This window comes from Salvelinus sp. IW2-2015, unplaced genomic scaffold (genome assembly GCF_002910315.2).
Source record: "Salvelinus sp. IW2-2015 unplaced genomic scaffold, ASM291031v2 Un_scaffold1545, whole genome shotgun sequence".
In the NCBI taxonomy this organism is placed as follows: Eukaryota; Metazoa; Chordata; class Actinopteri; order Salmoniformes; family Salmonidae; genus Salvelinus; species Salvelinus sp. IW2-2015.
Window position 1 is genome coordinate 190,587 of NW_019942977.1, and position 11,476 is coordinate 202,062.

General features: G+C 50.5%; 1 protein-coding gene across 1 annotated transcript in view; it reads right to left on the reverse strand.

Moving 5' to 3' along the window:
* Positions 1 to 11,476, reverse strand: part of LOC112071196 (protein Shroom3-like) — a 36,683-nt gene that overhangs the window by 17,670 nt on the left and 7,537 nt on the right. The window contains 7 exon segments of the mRNA XM_070439298.1: positions 506 to 573; positions 576 to 590; positions 4,302 to 5,084; positions 5,397 to 6,087; positions 6,220 to 7,782; positions 8,396 to 9,136; positions 9,401 to 9,520. Coding sequence (XP_070295399.1) covers positions 506 to 573; positions 576 to 590; positions 4,302 to 5,084; positions 5,397 to 6,087; positions 6,220 to 7,782; positions 8,396 to 9,136; positions 9,401 to 9,520 — 3,981 coding nt within the window.

Consider the following 11,476-nt stretch of genomic DNA (forward strand, 5'->3'; position numbering starts at 1 on the left):
GTAGAACACTGACCAAGTAAGGCGCTGACCAGGGGCTATTACCTTAAAAAGTCTGCTGCATGTTTCAAAAATTAAAAAAAACTTTTCTCAGTTCCCATCATCAACGTAGTTCTTTGAGAGGAAAAATGTGAGAGATCATCAGAAACTATGGGATGACTAAAGTGGAAAACACTTTGGCCTTAACTACTAAGACAAGTATGTGAGGAGTACTGTTGGTTATTTCCCCGTTGTATATGTAATGAATTTGACAGACGCACAGACGGTGTGAGTCCCAAATGTACATTTGTTTACATGTGAGTCATTTAGCAGACGCTCTTATCCAGAGAGACTTTTTTTCTTCTGCTAATGGCCAATAGCATCCTATTTCCTATGTAGTGCACTACTTTTTGACCAGAGTTCAATGGGCCCTGAGCTCTATGGGTCCTGGTCATAAGGAGTGCACTATATAGGGAATAGGGTTCCGATTGGGGTGTACACAAAAGGTTCTGTCTCTATGGAAACAAACCTGTTGTTGTCATTGTGTGTGAACAGCTGGGGTTCATTAGAAAAGTCCGGAAACATCCTCAGATCGGCCTCCCTGTCACGAAGTCCTGAAAGGAGAGAGGGATGGAGAGAGAAAGAGGAGGGCGGAGGCAGAGAGGGAGAGAGGCGATGGGGGGGGGGGGGTCGGGGGGTAGAGAGAAAAGAGAGCGAGGGAGAGAGAGAGAGAGAGCGATGGGGGTGGGATGGTAGAGAGAGAGCGAGCGAGCGAGCGAGAGAAAAGAGCGAGAGAGAGCGATGGGGTGGGGGATGGGTAGAGAGAGAGCGAGCGAGAGAAAAAGAGCGAGAGAGAGAGAGAGATGGGGGTGGGATGGGTAAGAGAGGAGAGCGAGCGAGAGAAAAAGAGAGCGAGAGAGAGATGGTTACTTTGTGAGAGGAGGATGAGGTAAACCATAACATTCCAGAGTGATTCAGGCTGACACAGAAGTTATGGATATTGATTTATTTAGGAAAAACCCACCCACAGTAGGATTGGAAAACAGCAGTCTCTGGTCCAAAGTAGTGCACTAGATAGGGAATAGGATGATATTTGGACGGACATTTTATGATTATTAGTGTTTACGTTGAGTATAAATATTCAGGGGGGTATACTTCCCCTGGCGATGGAGTCACGGTGGGTTTATACTGTAGCAATGTTAGAGAGGATGATTCATAGTGGGATTATGTCTCCACGCTGGTGCTGTGTGTGTGTGTGTGTGTGTGTGTGTGTGTGTGTGTGTTTCTCCGGATTGGTATGTGCAGTGAGATCGTCAGTAAGTCTGTAAGCACTCAGAGCGAGAGAGTCGCTACATACACTACCATTGTCTTCCGTCAGATGGCGTCATCCTAACACGACACTCAGTTGCCAGGAGCCATCTGTCTGGTAAATCGTGGAACTCATCTCCAGATTTTGCTCGGTAGCTAGTCCGCCAGCCAGCTTTCTGATAAAGTTTTACTGCACCAAAGTTCTAGGTCTGTTCTCAGAAATTGGCTTCGACAGCTGGCACTGGTGTGGCTTGGTACTTTGTAACATTTGATCGATGTGATAACGTCGTAGCATTAGCATTAGCTAACGCAGTCAGCTGCTGCAGAACTCGGTGCACTAATCATGGCAGAACAGCAACTTATGAAAACTCATTGTGTTATTGACGATCGCTCTTATACTGACTCAGATCTTTCCGACTCGTTCAGTCAAAATAATAAATCTTTCATTTCGTTCATTTGAGTCAGTAATGCCTGGAGCATGCAGAAGCCCCTTCCGGCGAACGATGAACTAAAAAACTTGAAATAATCATGATTCTACAAGCCCCTCGTTCACCATAGGGGCATAGCGACAGGAAGTAGGGGGCATAGCCACAGGAAGTAGGGGTGCTGAGGATGCTGGAGCACCCCCCTGAAAAACATTTCAAAAATATATGAATCACAAAAAATGTAATAAACATTTTCACAACAAGTAGTGCACTAGGCCTTTATTAGTCCTGTATTAGAGTAGTACTAACCCTTTACTAGTCCTGTATTAGAGTAGTACTAACCCTTTACTAGTCCTGTATCTAGAGTAGTTACTAACCCTTTACTAGTCCTGTATTAGAGTAGTACTAACCCTTTACTAGTCCTGTATTAGAGTAGTACTAACCCTTTACTAGTCCTGTATTAGAGTAGTACTAACTAACCCTTTACTAGTTCTGTATTAAGTAGTACTAACCCCTTACTAGTTCGTATTAGAGTAGTACTAACCCTTTACTAGTCCTGTATTAGAGTAGTACTAACCCTTTACTAGTCCTGTATTAGAGTAGTACTAACCCTTTACTAGTCCTGTATTAGAGTAGTACTAACTAACCCTTTACTAGTCCTGTATTAGAGTTAGTACATAACCCTTTACTAGTCCTGTATTAGTAGTACTAACCCTTTACTAGTCCTGTATTAGAGTAGTACTAACCCTTTACTAGTCCTGTATTAGAGTAGTACTAACCCTTTACTAGTCCTGTATTAGAGTAGTAGCTAACCCTTTACTAGTCCTGTATTAGCAGTAGTACTAACCTTACTAGTCCTGTATTAGAGTAGTACTAACCCTTTACTAGTCCTGTATTAGAGTAGTACTAACCCTTTACTAGTCCGTTATTAGCGTAGTACTAACCATTTACTAGTCCTGTATTAGAGTAGTACTAACCCTTTACTAGTCCTGTATTAGCGGACCCATAGAGTGTCTGTAGAGCATGCTACACATTTTAGCGCCTCCACCCACCAACATCTTCTCGCGGCTATGCATTTGGGGCTTATTGGAGCCGTCATCTGTGACTGAAACCTATGGTCGGATTCGCGTTTATCGTCGAAGGAATGAGCGTTACACCGAGGCCTGTACTCTGGAGCGGGATCGATTTGGAGGTGGAGGGTCCGTCATGGTGTGGGGCGGTGTGTCACAGCATCATCGGACTGAGCTTGTTGTCATTGCAGGCAATCTCAACGCTGTGCGTTACAGGGAAGACATCCTCCTCCCTCATGTGGTACCCTTCCTGCAGGCTCATCCTGACATGACCGTCCAGCATGACAATGCCACCAGCCATACTGCTCGTTCTGTGTGTGATTTCCTGCAAGATAGGAATGTCTGTGTTCTGCCATGGCCCACTAAGAGCCCGGATCTCAATCCCATTGAGCAAGTCTGGTACCTGTTGGATCGGACGGTGAAGGCTAGGCCCATTACCCCCAGAAATGTCCGGGAACTTGCAGGTGCCTTGGTGGAAGAGTGCGGTAACATCTCACAGCAAGAACTGGCAAATCTGGTGCAGTCCATGAGGAGGAGATGCACTGCAGTACTTAATGCAGCTGGTGGCCACACCAGATACTGACTGTTACCCCTTTGTTCAGGGACACATTATTCCATGTCTGTTAGTCACATGCCTGTGGAACTTGTTCAGTTTATGTCTCTTATGTTCATACAAATATTTACACAAGTTAAGTTCGCTGAAAATAAACGCAGTTAGGGCCTCCCGGGTGGCGCAGTGGTCTAGGGCACTGCATCGCAGCGCTAGCTGTGCCACCAGAGACTCTGGGTTCGCGCCCAGGCTCTGTCGCAGCCGGCCGCGCCCGGGAGGTCCGTGGGGCGACGCACAATTGGCCTAGCGTCGTCTGTGTTTGGGAGGGTTTGGCCGGTCGGAATATCCTTGTCTCATCGCGCACCAGCGACTCCTGTTTGCGCTAACCAAGGTAGCTAGGTGCACGGTGTTTCCTCCGACACATTGGTGCGGCTGGCTTCCGGGTTGGAGGCGCGCTGTGTTAAGAAGCAGTGCGGCTTGGTTGGGTTGTGTTTCGAAGGACGCATGGCTTTCGACCTTCGTCTCTCCCGAGCCCGTACGGGAGTTGTAGCGATGAGACTGCGATGAGTTAGTAACTACTAACAATTGGATACCACGAAATTGGGGAGAAAAGGGGATAAAATTTAAAAAATAATAATAAACGCAGTTGACAGTGAGAGGACGTTTCTTTTTTTGCTGAGTTTATATATATATTTGTAAAAACATATATGGGGGATTGGAAATGATGCCGACAATTACATTGATAGAAGCTACAATCTATCTGCAATATCTACCCCTTAAAAAAACTAAAGACAACACAAAGAGATCTGGGACCAGGCTAGTTAATATACCATCTAACCTGAGATATACAGCTAAAACTAGACCTAAAGTCACCTGTTTTTATGGAACTGAATCGCATGGTGCTTCTATTTTGGTCTTGTACCAGAGTAACATTTCATTCACAAAAAAAAATCTAAAAGATAGAGAGTGTACCTGGTTGAGCCTCTCTACAGAGGGCGAGGAGCGGGATCTGAAGTGCTGTGGTGCAGGCCTCTCCTCCGAGTGCTCTAGAAGATCCTCCGCTGAGGCCGACTTCCCAGAGCTCCGGGCTGGAGTCGCTCTTTCAAAGGACCCATCGCCTCGCTGGCTCCGGAAAGCCTCGTAGGCCTTGGCTGGTGCTGGTGCTGGTACTGGTGCTGGTGCTGGCACTCCCTCCAGAGGCCTGTTGGATCCAAATCCAGTGGGGTATTGGTGGGAGGTGGAGACTGAGGTGGGGACCTGGGCATGGATGTGTGGTGCAGTCACCCTGCCTGGGTAGACACTGCCCTGGAGCTGCAGACCGGGAGGCAGGGTGGAGCAGAGCCTCTCCTCACCAGAGAGGCTGCTGTCTGGGCCAAACAGCTCCTGGAGAGAGGCTAGGCTGGTGGTGGAGGTGGAAGAGACACTCTGGGTGTCTGTGAAGGGCTGGAGGTAAGCACTGTGAGGCCGGTGACGATGCCGTCTCCCCTCGGACCTGTCCCTGTCTGTCCTCCAGCCTCTCTTCCTCTCCATGTAGTCAGCCAGGGCATCCTGCTGCAGTTGCCAGAGCTCCGGCCGGGAGACGGCTAGACCAGCCTGGGAGCCCTGGAGGGCCTGGGGATCCTGAGAGCTGGAGCTCAGGCTGCGACTGGTTGCCACCTCAAACATCCTCCTGCGGTCTGCCACGCTGGTCTCTGTGCCTGGGAACAGGATCTGCTGGTGCTGGGCACTCCTCCTCGGGTCAGACTCTAACCCCACCTAGAAGATAGGCACAGAGTCAGTGCAGCTCCCCTGAATGGAGAGGCAGTAAGGTAGCAAGGTGACGTTGCATGAAGTAAACGCATAGTGGGTCAATTTCCACAACAACTAAAAGCGTTAAAGCCTGAGACTAAACCACACTGTAGCAGTGCATAGCACATCCATGCACAGATCATCTGTGTGACTGTGATTGCGCTCATCTCAATATCGGCGGTGGTGTTTTGTTGCAATGCCATCTCGCTGAGTCTACCTTTAAGTACTTTGTTCCAAGACAAAACAGCAGGAGATGGCATCCTGGATACGTTCACCTACCTCGTGCATGTTCTCTGGCTCGGAGTACGATCTCTTCTTCTGCTCCATGGTGAGCCTCTTACGCCCACCGATTCGGGCCGGGACTGGTGGGCCCAAGGCTGGGACACTGGGGAGCTCTGGGGGGTTGAACATCTCGGGATTGGGGGTAACAAGGTGCCTCTCTCTGGGGGTGTGAGGGGAGGGAGAGGTGGTTGGGGCTGGGACTGGGTCTGGGGTGGTGATCGTGTGCCTCTCTTTGGGGGTGTGAGGGGAGGGAGAGGTGGTTGGGGCTGGGACTGGGTCTGGGGTGGTGATCGTGTGCCTCTCTTTGGGGGTGTGAGGGGACAGAGAAGTGGCTGGGGCGGAGGCTGGTACAATGGTGGTGACAATGGAGGGTTTGGGACCGGTCTTGGGGGCCATTGCCTTCCTCTCCAAGGATAAGTGCTTAGCGGGGACGGGAGGGGCGTTGTTGTTGACACCAGGAGGGGCGTTGTTGTTGACACCAGGAAGTGGGTTGTTGTTGACACCAGGAGGTGGGTTGTTGGAGCTCTGGTTAGAGCTGGAGCTGATTCCCAGGTCCCTGCGTCTAAAGGAGGTGGATCGGAGCACCTTGGACTGGGCGTCCTTGATACTGTCCCTGTAGGCCCGGTTAAAGGATGTGTCCTGGATGGTCCCCAGTAGGTCCTGCAGGTCATCCCTCCAATGGAACTCTCTGTCAGAATCACAATCACTTTTTATTAGCCACGCACATTAACATGTACCAGGAAGTAGACCTGGTCAAATGGTTCTGACCACAATAAACTGAACAGATATAATTCACATTTAGGTACATTAGAGCAGTTACCTGTCCCTGTCATGGCCGTTCTCCTCCTGGCCCTCCTGGCTACCCAGTTGGAAGGTGCTCATACTCCTCTGTAGGGCCGAGCCAGGGTGAGGGTCCAGGGGGTTAGGCTGGTGGTGGGGGTCCCTGGAGCTCTGGGGCTTGGCCTGGTCACAACTCCCTGGCCTCTGCCGCTCTGCGTAATGATGACCCTTGTGGGCCACCGTACTTTTCCCATGATGTGAGCTAGAGGAGGAGCTCTGTGTTCTGCAGGGGCTGCTGGGGCTGTTGCTTCTCTCCAGCATGTTACGCAGGTCATCCATACCAGCACCATAGCTCATGGCCCTCTCATGGTGCTTGTGCTGAGGCTGAGTTGGACGGGAGGAGGAGGAGGAGGAGGAGGGTCCCAGGTTGGTGTGGCTGGCATTGATGCTATGACTCCTCTGCTTCCTCTGCTCTTGGCGCTCGAACCGGTTTACCTTCTCCAGGACAGACGGGCTCCTCTGGTGGCTGCTCTGACTCCTAGCGGAGCTCTCTGGACTGGCACAGCGCTGGACCTCCGCTAGGGCATTCTCTAGCCGGGTCAGGGGGTGCTCTGGTCCCCTCTGGTTCTTCTGGTGGTGGGGTGGACTGGGGTCGCTGTAGTGCCGGAGGGGGGACCTGGACCTCTGGTTGTTGACCCGATGATCAGGCCCCTGGGCTGGGGTACTGCTAATCCTGATCCCCTGAGGAACGTGGCCCTTGGATATCTTAGTGGGCATGGTAGTAGGAGGCTGAGGGTCTGGATGGCTGTGTTCAGTGTGTCTGACCTGTCCCTGTTGATGCTTCTCAGTGTAACTCTCTGAGCCCTGGGAATACCTGGGTACCCTCTCTCTCTGCGGCTGGACTGGAGTGTACGGGTCTCTCCTCTCCTGACCTATGGACTGGGCTGAGGAGGGTCTGTACACCTGACCCTGTCCATGACCCTGCTGGCTCTGCCTTCGGGAGACGGTCTGTCCCTCCCCCTTCAAATAAGACGTGTAGAGACCCAGTTTGGTTTGGGTCTCCTCATGTCCTCTGTCACCCCCTCTGTTAACAGGCTGGGCTGGCTGTATGGTTGGAGGCTGAGCTAAGTCATGATGCTGAGGCTGGTTGGAACAGGTGACATAGGAGTTGAAAGTGTTGCTTTGGTATCCGTTCTCTACAGATACCTCAATCCCTGTATCCACACTGATCCCCAGCCCTAACGCCTGGAGCTCTCTCTGTCTGCTCAGACTGCTCTCCCTGGCCAGGCCTGTATCCACACTGATCCCCAGCCCTAACGCCTGGAGATCTCTCTGTCTGCTCAGACTGCTCTCCCTGGCCAGGCCTGKRTMCACACTGATCCCCAGCCCTAACGCCTGGAGATCTCTCTGTCTGCTCAGACTGCTCTCCCTGGCCAGGCCTGGGTACACACTGCTGGGGTTGCTGGTGGGCATCTGTGCATAGTGGGTCTCCGGAGGGGGCACGGGGTAGATGCCCTGGGGCGACATGAGGCGGCCAGATGTATTCTGGGGCTGAGGGGGCTGGGGGACCTGACCCACGCCCTGTTTGGGCTTGATGGTGGGGCTAGAAGAAGAGGAAGAAGCTTTATTCATTCAACAAGGAGAAACTGGAACAAACACAACATACAGCAACAACGGAACAGGTACCTGACAAAATAATAGAAACACTTGAGTAAATGAGGGATACAAAGTACAGTGCAATTCGGGAAAGTATTCAGACCCCTGACTTATTCCACATTTTGTTACATTACAGCGTTATTCTAAAATTGATTAAATAATTCCCCCCCTCATCAATCTACACACAATACCCCATAATGACAAAGCTAAAACAGGTTTTAAAAATGTTGGAAAATCTATTTAAAAAAAAAGGAAAAACAGCAAATACTTATTTGCATAAGTATTCAGACTGTTTGCTATGAGACTCTAAATGGAGCTCAGGTGCATCCTGTTTCCATTGATCATCCTTGAGATGTTTCTACAACTTGACTGAGCTGTGGTAAATTCAATTGATTGGATATGATTTGGAAAGGCACACAGATGTCTATATAAGGTCCCACAGTTGACAGTGCATCTCAGTGATGTCTACATGTAGACAGAGCACTAATGTCAGGTTAAAAAAACACAGCTTCTAACTCCTTCCGCAGAAGCCAATGAATACAATAGAATGGACTAAATACCTGCTCTCAGGACTCTTCTCTATGACGGTGTGGAGCTGGCCCTCGGCCCCGTAGGAGCCCTTCCCCGAGCCGGAGGCCACGGACCCAGAGGAGTGGTGCCAGGAGGAGGTGGACCCCTTGTGGAGAGCCCTAAGGGAGCGAGTCTGCTCCAGGCTGGACCAGGAATTGGGCCTTTCGTGGTGCCTGATCGCCGCGTAGCTGTCACTCCGCATGGGAGGAGGCGGCGCCCCCTTCAGGCTTTCATAGGAACTGCAGCCGGCGGACTGAGACTGGCCCCAGATCGGCCCAACGCTGTGTCGTTTGGGGTTATTACCATGGTTATTACCGCCGTTGCTTCCGCCACTGCTGTTACTACAGCTACTGCTGCCGCGGTGACAGGAGGCCTTGCCCCCACTACGAGAACCCACCCTGCCGGCCTCGTGGTTGCGTAGCAACGCAGCGGAGCTGACCTCGTGCTCTTGGGCACCTCCCTGCTGGGGGTCGTAGACCGTACGGACGTATCGGATGTCAGCATGCTGCATGCCCTCCGACACGGCCCCTCCCCCTCCTCCGCTAACCCCACCCCTCTGTGGAACTGTCTCCATGGAGTATGACCTCTCCTTACTAAAGGTCGGAGCGGCCGCTAGGTACTCTGGGATACTGGAGCTGGTAGAGAAGGAGGAGTAGGCTGAGTCTCTCTTGCTGTGAAGGTGGTCCATACTGTTGGAAGACTTGGAGGCAGACAGCTGGTGGCAGGAAGAACTGGAGAGAGGAGAGGAGAGGAGAGCGAGGGAGAGGGAGAGGAGAGAGAGAAGTGGAGAGGAGAGGAGAGAGAAGTGGAGAGGAGAGGAGAGGGGAGGGGAGGGGAGGGAAGGGAAGGGGAGTGGAGAGTAGTTATTTGATCCTTACTTGATTGAATGATTTGATTAGATATTAAAGGTAGCAGGCTGCTCCACCGGAGACAGACAGCATTACCCACATTGAAAATGATTGAGGATAAAAAGGCCATATTAACAAGAGCAGCACCTGTAGGCGGGGTGGCTGTGGTGCTCCCCAAGGCTCTCCATACTTCCTCTAGAACTGTACTGGTCTGGACTCTTCCTCAGGTAACCTGGGTCGTAACCCGACAGGTCTGTAGTGGACGCACTGAGCAGAGGAGAGAGATGGAAAGAGAGAGAGTTACATTTCAAATAATTTAGAGAAGTCAGCAATAGACTCGTAACCAAAGAGTTACCGGATAAAATTTCTACCATTCATAGGTTTCTGGTTGTTTGGAAACCATGATCATCACTATGGACTGTAAAGACCACGTCATAGCACAACCTTGAGAGATCTCATTACTGTGCTAGTACATATCATTACTATGCTAATACATATCATTACTGTGCTGGGTACTGGTCAGAGTCATGTGGAGTTTACAGGGCGTTCGGTACAGAGTAATGTGGAGGCTATTTACAGGGGGTACTGGTAGAGTCAATGTGGAGGCTATATACAGGGGTGTAAGTACAGGAGTCAATGTGGAGGCTATATACAGGGGGTAACCGTACAGAGTCAATGTGGAGGCTATTACAGGGGTTACCGGTACAGAGTCAATGTGGAGGCTATTTACAGGGGGTACCGGTACAGAGTAATGTGGAGGCTATATACAGGGGGTACCGGTACAGAGTCATGTGGAGGCTATATACCAGGGGGTACCGGTAAGAGTCAATGTGGGGCTATATACAGGGGGTACCTGTACAGAGTCAAATGTGGAGGGCTATATACGGGGGTACCGGTACATCAGTCAATGTGAGGCTATATACAGGGGGTACGGGTACAGAGTCAATGTGGAGGCTATATCCAGGGGTACCGGTAAGAGTCAATGTGGAGGCTATATACAGAGGGTACCGGTACAGAGTCAATGTGGAGGCTATAATCAGGGTGTTACGGTAAGAGTTAATGTGGAGCTATATACAGGGGGCGGTACAGAGTCAATGTGGAGGCTATATACAGGGGACTCGTTACAGGAGTCAGTATGGAGGCTATTAGAGGGGGTACCGGTACAGAGTCAATTGTGGAGGCTATATCAGGGTGTTACGGTACAGAGTCAATGTGGAGGCTATATACAGTGGGTACGGTACAGAGTCAAATGTGGAGGCTATATACAGGGGTACGGTACAGAGTCATGTGGAGGCTATTTACAGGGGGTACGGGTACAGAGTCAATGTGGAGGCTATTACAGGAGGTACCGGTAGAGTCAATGTGGAGGCTATATTACGGGGTAACGTGTACAGAGTCAATGTGGAGGCTATATACAGAGGGTACCGGTACAGTCATGTGGAGGGTAATATCAGGTGTTAGGTACAGAGTTAATGTGGAGGCTATATCAGGAGGGTAAGGTCAGAGTCTGTGGAGGTATATACGGGGATACGTTACAGAGTCATATGGAGGCTAATATACAGGGGTTACCGGTACAGAGTCAATGTGGAGGCTATATAGGGGTTCGGTACAGAGTAAAATGTTGGGAGGCTATATACAGGGGTCCGGTAGAGTCAATATGGAGGCTATATACAGGGGTGTACCGGTAAGAGTCAATGTGGAGCTATATACAGGTGTTACGGTACAGAGTCAATGTGGAGCTTTTCCAGGGGGTACCGGTCAGAGTCAATGTGGAGGCTATAGCACCAGGGTGTTAACGGTCTCGGACGTTGTACATTTATGTTACTGGTTGTTTGGCATTTTGCTTTGGGATTTTGTCATGTCTCAATGTGGAGGGCTATTATATATCAGGGTGTTACGGGTTAAGGAGGTCATGTGGAGGTATTAGGAATCGGGTGTTACAGGTAGGGGTAATGTGGAGGCTATAGTAGCCGTTGGGGGTCGTGGTAGACGAGTAATGTGGAGCGTATGAGGTGAAGGGGGGTAGCGGTGTTCATGATCATGGGAGAGCTATATAAGGGGGGTCGCTTGGTCTTCGCTTATTCTCGGGGGTGAGTATATGTGGAAGGCTATTACATGGGGGTCGGTATACATGTAGTATTGGAGACTATATTTTATCGGTGTCTAGGTACAGCTTTTTAAGAGTCATGTGGAGAGCTTTATTTCTTTTAGGAGGGTTCTGGT